General features: G+C 40.8%; 1 protein-coding gene and 1 pseudogene across 1 annotated transcript in view; one reads left to right on the forward strand and one right to left on the reverse strand.

Moving 5' to 3' along the window:
• The window catches only part of LOC115829713 (NACHT, LRR and PYD domains-containing protein 12-like), a 135,811-nt gene extending 118,361 nt beyond the window's left edge, over positions 1-17,450 (forward strand). The window contains exons 22-24 of the mRNA XM_030793881.1: positions 15,537-15,632; positions 16,672-16,786; positions 17,028-17,450. Coding sequence (XP_030649741.1) covers positions 15,537-15,632; positions 16,672-16,786; positions 17,028-17,450 — 634 coding nt within the window. The remainder of the gene's footprint in view (positions 1-15,536; positions 15,633-16,671; positions 16,787-17,027) is intronic.
• An 861-nt stretch (positions 17,451-18,311) lies between these two features.
• LOC115829714 (uridine diphosphate glucose pyrophosphatase NUDT22 pseudogene) lies at positions 18,312-19,277 on the reverse strand (annotated as a pseudogene).
• Positions 19,278-20,724: the final 1,447 nt, after the last annotated feature.

Raw genomic sequence — 20,724 nt, forward strand, 5'->3', positions numbered from 1 at the left:
TGGCAGCCTCTTCCTTAGTTTAAACACACACACACGCATACATATGAGTGTGTGTGTGTGTGTGTGTGTGTGTGTGTGTGTGTCTGTGTGTGTGTGTGTGTGTGCGCGTATGTATATATGTATTATACACACACACACACACACACACACACAGACACATTTATATATACTAGGGGTGTAATGATTCATAGTAACATGATACGTCACGGTGCAAATATGTGACGTTATGTGTCGTATAACTTCACGGACGGTTCACGATGTGTAATTTGGATAGTTTTTGTCGTCAGCCCTAGTTGCATTTTTGTATTATTATCATCACTAATCTTACATTTTATTTCAAATGTTTAGACATACAAATACATACAAACACCAAATATAACAAACATCTTCGATACATTTGAGCATATTATTTGACACATTTGGAAGCTAGAATCATCTTATTTAAAATCCAAACCCACAAAACTTTCTGATAACTTTAAGTTTATATTGACTTGTGGCTTTCACTGATCATGCAGAAATGGTCCTCTCACTGATCATGTATTGGAATAATATTGGTTTTATTCATAACTGGACTTGCTTTTGTTTGTGTCTGATGTTGGAAAATACTGAAAATATTGTTGTTATTTGAATTTTAGGCTTAATATTTGTAACCTCACAGAGAAAAGCTGTTCAGATCTAGTCCCAGTTCTCAACTCAGACTCCTCCAGTCTGAGAGAGCTGGACCTGAGTAACAATAATCTGCAGGATTCAGGAGTGAAGGTGATCTCTGCTGGACTGGAGAATCCTCACTGTAAACTGGAGACACTGAGGTGAGTTCACATCTGCCAGACAGACCATTTCCCCCACATGGTACATGGAGAATCATTTAAAGGAAATCTGTAAAAGATGTTTTTGTCTGTTTTTTGTCTGTTGTATTTTACTATTTCTGAGATGTGTGGGATTCTGTTTTATTTTCACTGAATGTTCTTATTAACAACTGACTGTTGCACTGGCCTGTAAAGCATTGGGAGAAAATCCATCATATTTGTAATCAGTTACTCAGCAACTATTTGTTACAAATTGGATGAGGGCAAGTACAAGTTTGAGTGCCAGTGCAAGCTGAGTGCAAGTTTCCAGCTTTTATTTAACACAGGTACAGGAACACATAAACAAGGCAGGATTCAAAATAGCACTTGGACTTTCTCAGACTTTCTCAGGTACTTCAGATAACATCAGGAAAGACAAGACAAAGGCTGTGTCTGAAATGGCATACTACATACTACTCGTATAATGATCTTGACATAAAAGTAGTAAGTGGTATGCAATAACCGAAAAATAAAAATTTTGCAGTACTCGACAGTTATCCGAATGATATACTACTGTGACGAAAATTTGCTGTAGACAACCAGAGCTCACTTCATCAGGTACTGCATCCCATGATGCAACACAGTGATTTCATAATCACATAATGTAGATATGACTGGTTTTTCAGATGAAGTTGTGTTACACTGGTCTTTCAGCTCTTCTTGTCTCTTCTCTCACTCTCTCCTCCCTGGACTTTCCTTGGCCTCTCCCCAAGTATGAATAATAATGTTCACTGACTGCTGTATAAACATGTGAATCATTTCAGTGAGCCATAAAAATGAAACAGTGACAAACAGACAGACACACACACACACGCACACACACATACACACACATACATACACATTGTTTATCACTGAAAACGTGTAAAGCTTGGAGATATTTTGATTAGAGCAAGACGAACTAACACCTGAGGCCTGTGCTGACAACTCATGACTGTAACCAGTGTGTGCTTGTGATGTTTGGAACCAGGCAGCTTGTGTGTATAATACAGAGAGATCTGTAAGAGAGATTTGAACATGCATATGTTGTGATGTGCATAAGTCCCAATGAGATATAAAGACAGCAAAACATAGATCAACTGTGTGACTGTTGTAGGCTTTTATACAAATGAACTTTGTGATTGTAGTTGACTGTTAGGCCTGTGCATTTTAATAGTGTGATTGCAGTTGTAGGCTGTGATGATCAGTTCCAAGTCTGTGTAAGCCAATAGTGCAATGTGTGTGGTTGGAGTGAGAACCCTGTAAATTCTTTGTCTCCTCCCTGTAGTATGGAGAGACTTTGTAGAACCGTGTGAACCCAGTGATGTGAAAAGGAAGAAATCAGCCAGACCAGAGACTCAGTTGAGCAGAGTTTATTCTAAATACACAAAAAGGATCAAACTAATGAGCAAGTGTCCAAGTCAGTTCTCACCTACAGCTCAAACAACAGAAAGACAAGGACACTCTGATTTTATACCCAAGATGACAACACACACACATTCAGATCAGGTTTCATTTAGTTTACACAAGTGTGTCAAGGTCCTAAAATGATGAACTGAGCATTGTCTTCTCTTTGAGGTCATAATGTATTGTAGGCAGAGTGAATGTCATAGAGAAGATATGTCAACTTCCACAACACACCTTTGACCTCTTCCGAATGACATTCCTCAAATATGTATAAGACAGACAAAAGGGAGGTATGGAAAACAGGGCCAGGTCTCTGAGATATATTGAATATTTTCATACATCAGCCCCAGTTTAGTGTCTGTAAAGGTGACTAAGTTTCAGTACTGTACTACTGACAAACTTTACAATGTTGTCAACATAAGACCACACACACCAACATAATTTAGTTTATTTATTTGGATATTTACAGACTTTAGAAATAGTTTCACATTCATTCAGAAATGGCAGAATAATCTGATCACTGAAAGAGTAACATGATGTTGTTTCTGTTTAGATAATTAACAAACATCAAACAGACACAAAGTATTCAGCTCTGTATTCAGTCTTTATCAGTTTACTTGTGTTTCTAGTGAAATTACTGAGAAAACATTGTAAGAAATAATTAAACAATTTTAGATCCTCAGTTGGTCCACCTGGTTTCCATAGGGAAGTGGTTAAGATAACACTAGATGTCCAGTCTAATACAAAATCCACTCTGTGATCTAGATGAAAAACAGCTTCAGACAGTTTAAATAAGACTCATATTATCAGTCAGGCTTTTCATGGAGTGATTTATATGATAAAGTACTGACTACTGATTACTGATATCTTCATATAAAAATATAACCATTATAAAGACCACAGTCATCACTTCTCTCATTCATTCCAGTTAGAGCTGATGTGGAACTATATCCAGGTAAGGTGGTGACCAAATGACTCCATTTCAGAACAAAGATACTCTATGACATTGTCCTGTTTACTGATACATGTCTATAGTCTAACTCACCAGTGTCATTTATGATAAATCTGTCTGTGTGTGTCTCTTTTAGTACCCTTCCATTCAGTGAGAGTCAGTAAATTAGTCTCTGTGTGTTTGTGTGTTTGTGGCTCTGTAGTAATCACCTTGTGAAATATAATCATCCAGGACAACAGTCATCCCTGACACACACATACATATGTGTCTGTATTTGTATCTGTGAATTCTGGCTTGTTCACTTTTCCACTGCATGCTCTGAGGTTTCCATGACAACCCAAAACACTACAGTTTCGTTCTCATGATCATTTCCCTCTCTCTGTCTCTCTCTCTCTCTCTCTCTCTCTCTCTCTCTCTCTCTCTGTCTCTCTCTCTCTCTCTCTCTGTAGTCTGTATAACTGCAGTATAACAGACAAAGGCTGCGCTGCTCTGACTTCAGCTCTGAGATCAAACCCCTCACACCTGAGAGAACTGGATCTGAGTTGGAATAAACCAGGAGACTCAGGAGTGAAGTGTCTGTCTGCTTTACTGGAGGATCCACAGTGTAAACTGGAGAAACTGATGTGAGTAATCATAACCCAGTATGATGTAGCAGAATGTAGTGAACAGAATTTTATAGTCACTATAGGAGAACAGGTTCTTTAAAGATTTACTGGGATTTTTACAGTGAGTTCCATATTGTCCAATAACCTGTAATGTTTTTGAACTCCAATCTCTTTACATACATTCTGATTACAAACACACACACACACACACACACACACACACACACACACACACACACACAAGCTATCAATAAGTACCATACACCATAATGATTATATACCACTAAACCATAAACCAATTTGTCATATTTAATGAATATTTGACTCTTGAAGAAGAGAAGACAAGAATATATGACTCTTGACGTTTTTCTATCGCTGTTGTGAAAACTCTTTGTTGAGAATGTCTCTAATGCTAAGTGAAGTCAAACTTTTCAACTCTATGTTGTTGGAGTGATGATATCATAGGACTACAGTGTGATCTCACCTCAGAAACACAAGTGTCACTCCTCAGTTTGATTGTTGATTGTGTGTGTGTGTGTGTGTGTGTGTGTGTCCGCGCGCGCGCGCGCGTGTGTGTGTGTTTGTGCGTGTGTGTGCATATGTAAAACAGAGATCAGTCATTTTTAGCATCACTTTCAATAATAATGCTCTCTGTAATGTTCCCTGTATAAACAGATGAGTCATTTCAGTGAGCCAACTAAAATGAAGTAGCAACACGCACACACACACACACACACACACACACACACACACACACACACACACACAGACACACACAAAATGTAGATTCCATCCATATTAGATATTTGAAAAATGATATGTGATTATTAACCACTCTCTGGTCCTGTAAAATGTATTGGTGGTGATATGAGATGAAGTGTGTGGTGTGTTCATAAATGAAAATGCTGGTATGGAAGAGCTGTAGATGGTTCAGACAGATGCAATAAATAACAGTGTTGTTCTTCTCTTACAGATTAGTAGGTCTAACTAACAGATACAGTATTTAACACAAACAGATGTTATGTGTGATGAGTGTTAGGATGGTAGTGGTAGAATAAGGAAAGACACTGACATACAGGGGTTGAACAAAATAATGGAAACACCTTGTTAAATAATGTACAGTTTTATTATTTAATATCAAGTTGGTCCTCCTTTGGCAGCAATGAATGCTCAAATACGTCAATCAATATATTCATGCAACTTTTGGACAGTGGTTAAGGGGATTGTGATCCATTCCTGAAGTAAAACCTGTTCCAGCTCTTTCAGAGATGATGATGGAGGGAAGTAGCTCCTCACTTGCTGCTCTAAAATATCCCAGAGATTTTCAGTGATGTTCAGATGTGGTGCTTTTAGGGGCCAATCAAAGTGTTCAGATTCACTGTTGTGCTCTTTGTGCCAGTCTTTAGCAGTGTGAGGTGGCACATTATGGTCTTGAAAGATGGCGTAAGAGTGGTAAGAGTGTTTGGACCACTGGGTGAATTTGGTCACCCAAAATTGACAAATAGTCTTTAGAGCTAACCCTACCATGCAGTGCTAACACAGGACCAAGAGAATTCCATGATATTAGAGGCTCAAACCATCACAGAACTGCCTCCATGCTTAATGGTTGGGGTCAGGCAATCGAAATCAAGGGCTTCTTTTGGTTTCCTCCATACATAAATTTGTCCTGAACAAGGAAAAAGCGAAAAGGATGATTCGTCAGAGAAGATGACATTCTTCCACTGGTCCATTGTCCACTTCTGATGGTCTTTGCACCATTTTAGGTGTTTTCAAACATTGATGGGGGAGGGAAAAGGTTTGGCAATGGCAGCCCTTCCATGGTGTCCAGCTGCATTGAGCTCTCCACAAACTGTTTTGGTTGATACTGGGTTAGCAAGATGTCGGTTTAGCTCTGCAGTCACTTTAGTAGCTGTGGTTCTGTGATTTTTTTGACACAATGCGTTTTAGTTCTCTGCGGTCACGTTCACAAAGCTTTGGCTTCTGTCCAGAGTTACGCTTCCCAAATTTACAAAATAAATTGGATGAATTCCACAAGTCTAAAGCCAGAGGAGCTTTCATCTGATGAAGGATATCATGCCAATGGTGTAGATAAATTGTAATTATTGGCTTACTGTGAATATTAGACTGAATTCTAATATCACTGAGCTATAACCATAAGCTTATTTGAGAATCTGAAACCAGCTAAGTTACAGTGATTCTGAAAAACTCTATTTATGGCTCAGCGCTCTGAGCACTGAACTAAGCAATTATTTAAAACAACTCTTCATTAGCGTTTACATACCTTAAATTATAACATTAATGTAGCAAGTACAGTAATACTCTTGGAATTTAATTCTCTTAATTCAAAGAGACGTGAAGGCAGGGAGTGTGTTTTTGTGTTTGTGTGCGTGTACGTGCGTGTGCGTGTGTGTGTGAGTGTGTGTGTGTGTGTGTGTGTGTGTGTGTGTGTGTGTATTTGTACTTGTGAAGTTTTTGCTTGTTCACTTTAACACTGCATGCTGTGAATTTTACTTGACAAGCAAAAACCTTAGAATTTCTAACAATCATCTCTTTCTCCCTCCTATCCCCCTCCCCCCTCTCTGTAGTCTGTATAACTGCAATATAACTGAGGAAGGCTGTGCTGCTCTGGCTTCAGCTCTGAGATCAAACCCCTCACACCTGAGAGAACTGGATCTGAGTTGGAATAAACCAGGAGACTCAGGAGTGAAGTGTCTGTCTGCTTTACTGAAGGATCCACAGTGTAAACTGGAGAAACTGGAGTGAGTAAACATAATCCAGTATGATGTAGCAGAATGTAGTGAACAGTTTTATAGTCAGTACAGGAGAAAATGTTCTTCAAATATTGAAGTTTGTAGTATGTTCATTAATGAAAATACTGGTATGGAAGAACTGTAGATGGTTGAGACAGATGTAATAAATAACAGTGTTGTTCTTCTCTTACAGATTAGCAGGTCTAACTAATAGATACAGCTGTCGCTGCCCGATTTTGGGCACTATACGATTTGTGGCAGAAGTAAAAATGTTCGAAGTCCGATCTGTTGTTAATAATCATTATTTTTGCTGATCCATCATATTTCCGGATATTCTAGTTAACTAGACATCAAATTGTAAATAGTATTTTTAGTAATAGTAAAGTAATAGCAATAGTAAAGTAGTAAACAGTTAATATAAATATAGCTTTGTATTTATGATAACTGTCCTTTCTTATGACAAACTGAGATTTTAATGATAAGTCAAACAAACAAAAGAAGCTCAACACAGACAGGTTTAACAGGAGGCTAGAACGAAGTTCAAACGGGTAACAGAGAATCTAGGGACTTTAGAACACGAAACACTAGACGGCTCAGTAGACACGGGGAAAGTGTAGACTTCGCCCTGACTGATTCGGCGGAAGGGTTTAAATAGGGAGATGTGTAATCGGACTAAAGTGAGGGCGGGTGTGCGGGATGAGTGATCAGGCCGGTGATTAGTAGACCGGCGACGCTGAGCGTGGAGTGGCTGAGACTGGCGAGGGAGGAGGCGAGGTTGTTACAGTTACAATGAATATACGCTGAAAGTGACTTAAGTTTCATTTGTTTATTTAATTGAGATAAAAGAGCACAATGTACATATGTAATATAAAAAATAACACATGAAATATACAAAGTGGATATGAACAATGACATCTGACTGCTTGGATCACAGAGAATTCATCACCCTCCATACGTCGTTACTTATTTTCTTATTTTATATTATCTTATTTTCTTACTTATTATCTCATTTTCTAGCCCTATGAGATTGTCACTGCCCGATTTTGGGCGCTTCTGGTGTCATAAAAACACAGTGTCGTAGTGCAAATCAATTAGTGACATAAACTATTCTTACTGCACATGCGTGTTACAGGCCGGACTCCTGGACTTTCGTTCTTCCGCCGCAAAATGGGTAGCGCCCAAAATCGGGCAGCGACATTAGCATTTAACACAGATGTTATGTGTAATAATATTGTTTTTGCTATTACAGCTTTGACAGATCAAAGCAACTCATTTCCACAGTCCGTTCTCCAGTTCTCAAGATAGTTATAAATAATATATTAGACAGGTGGCCACCAAAAAGATCAGTGTCTCAAAACTTTAAAACGTTATGGATAAATTTGATTTAGGTGATATTTGGAAGGAAAAGTTTCCAGATGATAAGCAATATATGTGGTGTAATGAGGACTGCTCAAGATTAAATTCTAACATTAATGTAGTAAGTACAGTAATACTCTTGGAATTCAATTCTCCTTGATAACTAAGTTCCTAGATCATCACATTCAGTAAACTAATGAATGATTTATTACATACTGAAAGAGTAGGATGCAAATGTACTCAAAGAGATGTGAAAGCAGGGAATGTGTTTTTGTGTGTGTGTGTGTGTGTTTGTGTGTGTGTATTTACCTGCGAATTCTTGGCTTGTTCACTTTAACACTGCATGCTGTGAAGTTTACTTGACAAGCAAAAACCTTAGAATTTCTAAAAATCATCTCTTTCTCCCTCCTATCCCCCTCCCCCCTCTCTGTAGTCTGTGTGACTGCAGTATAACAGAGGAAGACTGTGCTGCTCTGGCTTCAGCTCTGAGATCAAACCCCTCACACCTGAGAGACCTGAATCTGAGTTGGAATAAACCAGGAGACTCTGGAGTGAAGTGTCTGTCTGCTTTACTGGAGGAACCACAGTGTAAACTGGAGAAACTGGAGTGAGTAAACATAACCCAGTATGATGTATCAGAAGGTTGTGAACAGAATTTTATAGTCACTACAGGAAGACAGGTTCTTTAAAGATTTACTGAGATTTTTATAGTGAGTTCCATTCTGTCCAGTAACCTCTAATGTTTTTGAACTCCAATCTCTTTACACACGCACGCACACATACACACACAAAACTATCAATAAATACCGTCCACCATAGTGATTATATACCACTAGACCATACACAAAGCTGTCATATTTAATGAACATTTGACTCTTGAAGAAGGGAAGACAAGCACAAGACTCTTGAAGTTTTTCTTTTGCTGTTGTAATAACTCTTTGCTGAGAATGTCTCTAAGGCCAAGTGAAGTCAAACTTTCGTGTGAGGTTTGACAGGCCAAGACCCAATTGCAGACCCAGTAGAGAGGGAAAAAAAAAAATCAGGTTTATTAGAAAAATCAAGAGATGTCAGAAACAAAGTCCAGTCCAAAATCCACAGAGCAAAGAAATCCAATACGTAAGGCAAAAGGTTGGTCAGAACTAAATCAATCGAGGTCAAAGCCAGTAATCCACAGGGCAACGAATCCAAATCGGCAGGCAAAGACGGTCAAACATCACAAAGCCAGGCACAGGTAATAACGGTCACAATCTGACAAGGAACAGGCACAAACACAGGACTTAAATGCACAGGACAATAAACAGCAGAGACAGACTATTGGATGAAACAAACCAGGTAATAACAGGGATCAGGTGGGGGGCGGGGGCAGGAGTACACAAGAACAAACAGAAGGACATGGCAATACCAAAACAAACAAAAGCACAAGGCATGAAATACACAGAATGGCCAGCAGGGCGGCCAAATTCCCCAGTCCTGGCAGAAGTACTGACATTTCGACTGTATTGTCAGAGTGATGATGTCATAGGACAACACTGTGATCTCACCCTAGAAATACAAGTGTCACTCCTCAGTTTGATTGTTGTGCGTGTGTGTTTGTGTGTGTGTGTGTGAAACAGATATCAGTCATTTTCAGCATCACTATCAATAACAGTGTTAGCTGTAATGTTCAAACAGTTGAATTACAAACACAAACACACACACATAAACAATATGTTCACAGATTCCATCCATATTAGATATTTGGAAAATGATATGTGATTATTAACCACTCACTGGTTCTGTAAAATGTACTGGTGAAGATATCAGATGAAGTGTGTGGTATGTTCATAAATGAAAATGCTGGTATGGAAGAGCTGTAGATGTTGAGACAGATGTAATAAATAACAGTGTTGTTCTTTTCTTTCAGATTAGTAGGTCTAACTAACAGATGCAATATTTAACACAGATGTTATGTGTGATGATTGTTATGATGGTAGTGGTAGAATAGGGAAAGACACTGACATACACATGAGATGCTGGAGGGTGCTGCCTACATGGGTGTTGTGTCTCTTTAAGAAGGGGTTTGGTGAACTCTCGTGAGAGGGGTGAGCCTTAGAACTCTTTAAGAGTTTGCTGTGAAGTGATGCGGCACCATATTGGTTAACAGCGGTTGTCAGTATCATCTCCCTATTTCTCATCATTATTTCCCCACTGGGCAATATTGGAGTCTTTTGCCTTTCTCACACCTGTCAGATTGCCATCACCATAACTGAACTGGAAAGATACTGTTTAGTCTCACCGAGCACGACACACGGACATCACAGTGAACTGAACCATCCTTCTGGAGACACCACCCACATTTCCCCCAGGTTTGGCCGTGCAGTCCTCCAATCATCTCCCTAGTTATATACTCACACACATAGACAGACACACTTACATGTTATACACCACACGTAAGGTGGCGTTAGGTTAGGGTTTGGTTGAATAACTGCTAGTTGAGTATGTGGCATTCTTTCTCCTAATATCATGCTGTTTTTCTACTTCAGATTTGACTTTCTTAATCCAATGTTCCATCAGAAATGAATTCATCTCCACAGTCTTTTCTCCAGTTCTCCAGTAAATATAGCAAGCACAGTAATACTTTTCGACTTCAATTTTCATAGATAACTAAGTTCAGTATCTAGGAAATGATTTATCACACACTCAAAGAGTAGTGGTGAGACCGGGCTGATTCTTTCCATAGACGAGCAGGACAGAAAGGACAGACTACATTATGACAGACAGACACACGGAGCTGTGCTCTAGATCAGTGGTTCTCCATCCTGCTCCTGGGGGACCCCTGATCTGCACACCTGATTAGTGTGATTAACATGCTCTTGATTAAATCAGGTGTGCTCAGGCAATCTAAAGTACCACTGATGAGTTCAGTCAGGTAGGTAGAACAGGGAAAGATGGAAAACGTGCAGGGCAGCACAGCAGAGATACCTCTGACACACGTGTGTGTGTGTGTGTGTGTGTGTGTGTGTATGTGTGTGTGTGTGTGTTTGTACCTGTGAATCTTTGGCTTCTTCAGTGTAACACTACATGCCATGAGGTTTACATGACAACCCAAAAACCTTAGAATTTCTAACAATCATCTCTTTCTCCTTCCTACCCCCCCCCCCCCTTCTCTGTAGTCTGTGTGACTGCAGTGTAACAGAGAAAGGCTGTGCTGCTCTGGCTTCAGCTCTGAGATCAAACCCCTCACACCTGAGAGACCTGAATCTGAGTGGGAATAAACCAGGAGACTCAGGAGTGAAGTGTCTGTCTGCTTTACTGGAGGATTCACAGTGTAAACTGGAGAAACTGGAGTGAGTAAACATAACCCAATATGATGTAGTGGAAGAATTTTATAGTCACTACAGGAGAACAGGTTCTTTAAAGATTTACTGAGATTTTTACAGTGAGTTCTTTACTGTCCAATAACCTTTAATATTTTTAAACTCCACATTTTCATTCAGCACACACACACACACACACACACACACACACACGGCAGAAATGACTCACTGAAATGATTCATCTGTTCATACAGACAAAGATGCAATCATACACTAACAATATGTACATGTTCATAATTAGATAAACCAGGAACTGTTGTTTGGAATATTTGGAAAATGATATCTAAGATGTCAGATGAAGTGTGTGGTCTTTCCATGAATGAAAATCAGGCGGCCCGACATATAAGCGAACTAAGCGGTTGCTCTGGGCCCTCGTGGACACCAGAGAGCCCCCAAGAGCACTTGAAATGTCCCACCAGAGCGCTTGAATTTTCTTTTTCTTTTTTTTTTTTTTTTAAAGATTTATTTATTTATTTTTGTGATAGTATGTCAGAGGTAATCATACAAAAATGCAATATTATGTTAACGGGCTAGCTGGCTAATATTACTGGTTTAATCAATTCCCACTGTCTCTGCCTGAGCTGGTGTCACATCAGCATTGCCAGATGTACGATAATTATTGTATTTGTACGATAATTTTGCCCTCTGTATGATTTACGATAATGTAGGATCATTTAATCATTTTGTGACACTTAGTTTTAGTAGTTATAATCAGTCTAGGCTATCTCATTTTAATTAATTTCCCAGCACGATCAGAATAGTGAAGTATGGATCCTACATCTGTGTTTATGCATCTCTTCCCACGTGACGTGTTTCCAGCCAATCATGATTGTTGTGATGATGAACATGACTCACGATTCACATTCATCACCACGCTGTCTTTAACTTAACCACTAATCAAATCCTCTTCACAAATCAGAAATTTTAGGTATTTTATATTGAATGTAGTAACTTACAGGCCAGTACTATATTTACCCAGTGCAATGCAGTTATTGTTATAATATTCCAAGTTAAATGAACTGGTCAAATGAGCAGCGGGTGGTGAGAGAGTGACACTGAAGAGAGTTTGCTGGAGAGAGAGTTTACTGCTACATTTGTTCTCTTGGTTATGACTCAAGTACAATAATTTTCCTCAAAATATGATCATTTTAAGCCTCTGATACGATACTTTAACATTTCCCTGTCTGGCATTGCTGTGTCACATCCATCTGTCTTGGATGTAAACTGCATTTTGATGCAAGCAATGAAGCCAACTTAGCAAATTTGTTGCTGGATTTAGCGACTTTTCAGACTACATTGGCAACCTTTTTTTGTTGCCAAAAAGCACGTAGCAACTACTTTAGATACTTGTAAAATGTATTTGGAACTTTTAACTACTTTTGAAGTGTCTAAAACGTTATAATGCCTGCATTTTCTCTCTGAATGACACAAAAATGATTTTCTCTGTCACATAGTCTCAACACACAGTCTGTCTGCATGGCTGCAAAAGTGCATTGTGAGTGAGGTCAGTGGTAGTGACGACTCAGCTCAATAGCCAGGAACAGGCAGCAGCAGCAGTAACCATTGTTGACTGACTGCAGCAGCAGTAGCTTGTGTTGGATGAGACAGACTTAATTTTTTTGGTCCAGTCACTTAAACACATTCAGTTCAGAGTACAATTGTTTGGTTAGGAAGTCACAGTTTTAAAAAAAAAGACGAGTTTAGAATTTCCTCCACAAAGTAGCATTAACAGTCTGAAAAGGGCTAAGCCTTCAGTAACATTACTACATGCTAATGCACTCACTGCAGACGAAAAGCTTTTCAACATTTGATTCGCCCCATAAAGACTTGGGCCAGACCTGAAGAAAATACTGTTATGGAAGAGCAGTAGATGGTTGAGACAGATGTAATAAAAACAGTGTTGTTCTTCTCTTACAGATTAGTAGATCTAACTAATAGATACAGCATTTAACACAGACGGTCCAGACAGATGTTATGTGTAATGATGTTGTTATTCTATTACAGATTATAATTTTGGAAGCCAGCGTTCCATCAGAAATGAACTCATCTCCACAGTCTGTTCTCCAGCAGCTGGCTGTGGAAACACACCTGAGTGTGTTTAGTCATTAACACACCTGGATCCACTCTTACTAATCAACAGGAGCTACAGTAACAGGCAGTGTGACTGTATTTGACACAGAGAGAAACTAGGCGCTTTCTGTTGGAGAAAGTACCCCCTTTTTCATGTGTTCGCACCGCAGGAACTTAGAACGATCATAGTTCTTAGAACACCGTTTTTAGAGGATTTTTAAGCTCCTACTTCAGGGTAGGTACTTTCGCAGCGCAATAGGAACCTTGTGACGTAGGTGTACAGCTATTGGTCCAGTCGCAGGTATACGATGATTGCAACGGCCATTTTTAAAAATCTGTGCAAAATGTAAAGTCTTAGAACATATTACATTTATTTTTTGATATTCATGTCTAAAAATGCCTTAAAATGTCTGGATTGTAGGAGGGGAGACATGGTTTTTAAGTTTTATTTTACCGGTATTTTATGTCCCCCAACAATGACTATTTCTGCAACGTCCGATGTATACTTGAAGAAGTAGCGTACACTCCGCTTCAGTAGGTGCCTGTGTGTCCGCTTGTGTGGCTGTGATCCGCATTTTAACTTAAAATAAGAATGTGTTTATCCAGCTAACGATGTGAGGGCTGCGGGAAAAGAAAAAAAAAAACACGATGCTAGCACCCGAAAAGTACTCTGCCCATTGAGTCATTCACTGCTACTGCGGTGGTAAATGCATAAATGCAGGGGGACATTTTTTTCCATTGGACTGGGTCTATCGCCATACAGTTTTATTTCCGTTAATGAGAAGGCAGTTATATGTTATCTAATGTGTACTCAATATTTCTGTCATTCAAATTCAATAAAACTGGTTAATTGTGTATACTGTAATCTAGTCTGTTGATTTCTTTGGCTGCAATAATGGCATTTTTTTTCTTTTGGAGGTATTTAAAAGGTCTTAAAAGTCATTAAATTTGTACTTAAAAATGTGCCGCTATCCATGGTTAGTCGTAATCAACAGCTCTTAGCTGCTGCACCGTCTGCCGGTTTACGTCACTTCAGCGTTCCTGCTGGCGGTGCGAATGCAAACAGAAAAAAGGCCCTAGAACGTATGTAGTTCTAGGGGAAGCTCCCCAGGGGATAGTTCCTATCAGCTGAGACCCTAGAACTGTTTGGTCCGAAAGCGCTGACTGACACTGCTCCACTGTCCAGTTCTCCCCCCTTAAACTGTGTTCGTCTCTATAGAGGAGTGAGAGAATCACTGCCCAGCCCTGGAGGAGACAACTCCAACCCCAGACACCCTCACTGAGCCCCTGGTGGGAGCCAGACCATCACTATTCACCCAGACCACTGCCAAGCTTTTGTTTGTTGTCTTTGTGATCTCTGGGTTTGGTGGCTGAAAGAAATGGTCTGTCGTGGTCTATACTGCAGTTTGTCTCCTTGTATTGTCTTGACTCCGCCCATACTGTAGCCCCACCCTGACCTGTGACACAGCAGGAAATAATATGGTGGTGGTGTCTGAAGCAGCCCAGTGACCAGTGGGTTATGGGTTTGAATCCGGATCATGATGAGTTGCTGCTAATGTGTCCCTGAGTGAGACACTTAACCCAAAGATGGATGTATAAAAATCTCAGCTAATGGAAAATCTGTAAATATAAACTTGACTGGATCAAAAACCGGACTGATAATCAGAGCTGTTTGAATCATGACTCCTGACCTCAGCAGAAAGAGGACGTTCAGTCATTGTAACTTGAGCCCCTTTCACACATGCGCTGCAACCCTAAAATAATCGGGATTCTAACCGGAAGGACCGTAAGTGTGAACAAAAACGTCCGAATCAGGCGACTCGGATTCTAAACAGACTTTATTCAACCAGCCCCCTAGCACAAACTCCGTTTTCTCTTCGTTTGGGTCCATGTGTGAATAGAGCGGAATATACTCCGGAGTATGCACAGCGAGCAAGCGGGTGTGTTGATGCCGTTTCTAACATGCGACTAGTGCGAAACCGGTAGAATACTCCGAGGGTGAAGAGGAAGGGTCATTGAGATGAAGACACCAACGAAAATGTCTAACTGGAGAGACGACGAGATTCGGGAACTTCTGTCGGTAAGGGCCGACGCCAAAATCGTCAGACAAAAGTCGGCAGCCTCATCCGCCATATTCAATATGCTGTAAACAAAACACTGCGATTTTCGCAGAGTACTTTTTGTGTAATGTTCTGCCTCCTGCACCCTCCACCCAGACGCCACCCCTTGCCTAAACCAAACGGAGTATTTCGAGTATGTGTGAACACGTCTGACTCGGACTATCTGCCGCTGTGTGCTGCAAGTGTGAAAGGGTAACTTCACACATAATACGAGCCTGATTCTGCGGTTATAGTCCGTAGCGCATATGTGAACGGCGCTACGGGAACAACTCCGTTTACTTTAAGCGAGGGGTGGAGCCTTGGTAGAGCGTGCAGGAGGCAGGACATGACGCAAAAAGTATGCTGCGGAGATCGCCGTGTTTTGTTTACAGCACGTCGAAGATGGTGGACGAATTGTCGTAATGATGTCTGCGTTGATATTAATACAGCATGTATCTGGACGTATAAGCAAAATCAAAGATAGAGTGGAAAGCGATATACAGGCAAGCAGAAAAGAGTTCGACGCAGCTGCACTCCGTGCACGAAGATCCCACCGGAGAAAGAAAGCTGCAGCGTTTTGGATCTATGTCCAGCAGCAATGTGAGAAGGCCATATGGAAGCGCGAGAGACCGAGCGGGGAAATATTTTGGGCAGATGTTTTGCAGAACTTTGACGATGTGCAATGGAGACGTCATTTTCGCATGTCCCGATGTACGTTTGAGTATGTGTTACGTCTGGTGAAACCCGCCCTAACACGAAAGACTACAAGATGGAGAAAACCTCTTGAACCTCGCCGAAGACTGGCCATTGTTCTTTGGTGGTATGCCACTCCGAGCGAGTATAGGACAATAAGCTGTCTCTTTGGTGTGGGACTGTCTACTGTATGTGGTCTAGTGCGTGAAGTAACATCTGCTCTAAAGGACAACTTACTCAAGCGTTTCATTTGCCTGCCGAAAGGGGAACAACTTCAGGAAACCCTCGATGGATTTGTAGAGCGAGGTTATCCTATGTGTGCAGGTGCCATCGACGCAATCCACATTCCAGTTATTGCTCCGAGGGATGATCCAGCTTCTTATTGCAATCGGAAAGGATGGTATTCCATTGTATTGCAAGGGGTTGTAGACCACAGTTTCTGGTAAGAATTATTATTATGTATGTGTGACGTGTTAAATATTAGCTCTGTTATAACTGTCACTAAATATTAACTGCTGGAATGCGGTATGTTTTGCTCACGGCGGATTCTTTTGTTCAGCTTCACAGACATATACGTGGGGTCGCCTGGTCGAACACAGGACGCGAGAGTGCTTTGCAACTCTCCTATCTTCCAGATGGCTGAAGAAGAAGACGGTTACTTGTTTCCGCGTGAGGTACGTGTCAGCAATGACTGTGTTCCATTTGCTGGGCTGCAGCCCGTCTATGCATTTTCACCGACTTGCAAAAACACATATCTTGTGAATGACTATGTTTGTAGGTTCACCACACTTGTGTGTGTGTGTGTGTGTGTGTGTGTGTGTGTGTGTGTGTGTGTGTGTTTCCACTAGCACCTCAGTATAGTGGGAAACAGTCCAACCTAGAGCAAATCTATCCGTATTATATTTTTCCGCACAGAAATCCAGGACTGTAGACGATGTGGAGGTGCCCATCCATCTCATCGGAGACGCAGCTTACCCTCTTAAGAAGTGGCTAATGAGAGGGTTCGCCCATCACCACCGCCTGACTCCCAAACAGAACACCTTCAACAACCGTTTAAGCTCTGCTCGATCGGTGGTCGAAAATGCATTTGGACGTTTGCGGGGCCGTTGGAGGTGCCTCGCCAAGCGCAATGACGTGGACATTTCTAGAATGCCTGACATTGTCGCGGCTTGCTGCGTACTGCATAACGTTTGCGAGATGAACAAAGAGAACTTTTTGCCCGAGTGGACCATCGACGCTGCCGCTGACCTCCCGCGGGAGCCTGACGCAGAGGTCTGTGATGCACGTGAGACGGGTAGCGCACGACGGATACGAGAGGCAATGATGAGCATTCTTTAAAAAAAAAAAAAAAAAAAAAGCTCCGTCTCATTTTTAAATAAAATTCCTTCAATGAACACTATTTGCCCTCTTCTGTTGAACGGTGTCCCAGCTCAGTGTCTCTCAATCCTGGTCCTGGGGACTCCCTGCCCTGCATGTTCAGTCGAATCAGGTATGTTGGAGCAGGGAAGCATCTAAAACATGCAGGGCAGGATCAGAGTAGAGAAACACTGTAGCTTACATGTCTCATTTTGCAATATGTGGGTACGCATGTGATTCAGACACACCAACTACTGATTAGTCACAACAACAGTATTGTTTATTTTTGGTCTAAATGCAAAAGTGAAATATACTTAGATGAGAACAATATATAATAGAACGTTTTAAGATAGAGTCACTAACAAATAGTGGAACTGGTTTTTAAAACAACACCCAAACGGTGTGTAACTCAGCTGACATCTCAGCAGTGATCGTCTCTTCACTGATACCCCTACACACAGCCCGAGGACAAAGGTCAGAGTGTGGGGCCTGTGTTAGTCATAGTCAGTCTTCATAATCAGAATAACACAGCAGAACTTTAACAGCATTCTCTCTGAATTCCCTGATAAAAGTGTCCTCTGTTGTTCTCCGCTCATCTCAACTGAAAATATAAATGTCTGTTTGGCTAAATTATTATTTCAGTAACACAGAGTCATAATAAATTGCTCAAGAGATAGACGATACTGGTCCTTGAGGCCCAGAGTAGCTGTTGGTTTAATGTTTCCCTGGTGCCTCTTTCTCATCGTGTAAATATGCTAGTAATTTTATAGAAAGGGAACTGAAACGATCAGACTCAGAGAGGATAACACTTACCTGTCTCCACGCTGCCCCTTCACTGTTCCATTATACCCGTGGTTCTGGATGTCCTCCAGGTACGTCGAGGAGTCCTTGTGCCTTCGTCACCTCCTGGCTCCTCCTGAGTAGAACCACCTGTCCATCAGAAGTTACCATAACAGCCCCCACCTCTAGAGGCTGGGCCAGTAGTGCCTGTGAATCCCTAAGCCCAGCTCTACCACAACACATCAACTCCTCCACCCCTTTTGACCAGTTTGCAACAGGTTAAACCTAACTCTAAACACAAAACTGTAGCTCTTCTCTTGTTTGACTCAATGTGTGTACATTCAGATGTGTTTGTGATCCTCGGTTGGTCCCTTTGAATGTACTTATTTGCAACTTTGTTTCAGTTTCAGAGTTAGGCTCTCTCGCATTCTGACAAGCCAGGTCCAGGCGTTTCATTCGAATGCGTTCCATGCTCTGTCTGTTGACAAGCCACATTTGACAGACACATAGAACTTCTCTCTACTTCTATTACCATGTCCTTGACCGTTTTAAAACAACCATCACAGTTTTCCCCCATATGTGTCACCTGCATCCTGCAGGCACTTTGAGGAAGTATGGGGTATAGCGAGGTTCGCTGAACACAGTCTGAATTTGGCCCCATTGAACAGCCAGGGCTCCTTGGTCACCCTCTCATCTGCCTGAATATGTTTGTCAACCTCAGGAACATGTTGTTGGTTAAACCTGTGAAACAAAGGTAAAAGATACAGTTTAATGCCACACAGGATTTCAACAGTTAAATGAATGTTTCTGAATGTCATGATTAATATTTTACAGGTGACACTGGGAGTATGCATTGAAACTCATTGAAAAACCTCAGTGCAAGTGTATGAAGTGAATGTTGACTGTCTGTTGTTACTGAAGTTGCTGACAGAGAATGCAGGACCTGGTTTCTGCTGTCACTTGTACTTGATGTTCTCTGAGACCCCTCAGTGGAGCACAGTGAAACATCATTGATACCTCTGGGTCCATCAGTCGGATATCATCAAGGCTCCCTCTGGCTATACTCTGACACCTCCTCTCCTCTCCTTTAAAGAATGATATAGATTATGTCATTCCTGTACATGAATTGGCTATGCTTTGACACGATGCCGTTACGCAATGTGCGTATTTCAGTGGCGGTTAAAAAATACATCACTGGCAGGCGTCTGAAATGAGGTTACTCAGCCAGTTTAACCTCATGGTATGATCATAACAAGCGCTCAAAACCAAGACTACGTACCTAGATGACGTACGTACCGTTGTATTCAATGCCTTGTCTCTGAAAAACTATACTAATGTCTAACGAAAACGCATTTTAGGCTTGACTGTTATTTACCTCTTTAGATGCACTTGACATAATCTTCCACAGCTTATAGGTGGTCCTTCAACTACAAGGTATGATATTCCGGTTTCAGTTTTAGTTCAGTTTCACTTTTATTTGTCATATATAGATTAACACAGAGTCAACGGGACAATGAAATGTGTTGCACAAGAGAAACAGGTCAGCTCAGCAACAAGGGGACGAGTCGTATAAAATACAGAATATAAGATTAGAAAAAGTGTAAATTTAAATGGAGAAAATCCAAAAAAAAAAACATTGAGAAAGACTATTTTTTACATTTTTTAATTTCTTCCCTTTTGTCGCACATCGGCCACAATACAACCGTTATTAAATTGAACTGAAATACTTTAACCAGGTTTAAATTCGGCGAATTCTCCTTCACGATTAATCATTTTTCTTCCCGTTTACACAATATCTCCATTGCAGTTTCTCTCTCCTCGTAAGGTTTGGTTTGTTTTCTTTGAAAGTTTCTTTAGCGATCGCTAATCTAATGATCCAAATGAAGCCCGCAGTCCAAATATCACCGTTTTGCCCTGGTAGTCTCTAATATTATTCTTTGGTCTCTTCTGCTCTTGCTGTTGTTCCAAACGCTCCACTTTTTTCCCAGTATCTTTCAGGATAATGATCCAAAGGATAAAATTTAAACAATTTACGTTTCAATGCAGGTTTAATGTTAACCACTAGATGGCGCACAGAGCCTTTGTCGTGGTGCACTTGCTTGCATGCATGCCGTCAGCCCATATTAAGACAACGGGATGGAGAGTCCATATTAAGACAAGGACCATATTAAGACAAAGACCATATTAAGACAATGGGGAGACGCTGACTTCTCGGTGAAGGACTGTGTACTGTGTTGCAATTGTGTTTGCAAAGAGACTTGACGTCCTAGGTTACTTTATCTCAATATGTACTCAGTGATAAGATTAAATTATGTTTTTGAAATAAAAAAAAATTAGACGATATTATAAACAGGCATAAGTATGATTCAGTTCGGAGATACAGCGCAAGTGGATATGAATGCGCGCACGCAGAGCAGTCTGACTGACGATCCAATCTTACAGAGATGGGCTTTTGGCTAGATGGGGGGCGACTGGG

Source organism: Chanos chanos, chromosome 16, assembly GCF_902362185.1.
Source record: "Chanos chanos chromosome 16, fChaCha1.1, whole genome shotgun sequence".
Taxonomy (NCBI): Eukaryota; Metazoa; Chordata; class Actinopteri; order Gonorynchiformes; family Chanidae; genus Chanos; species Chanos chanos.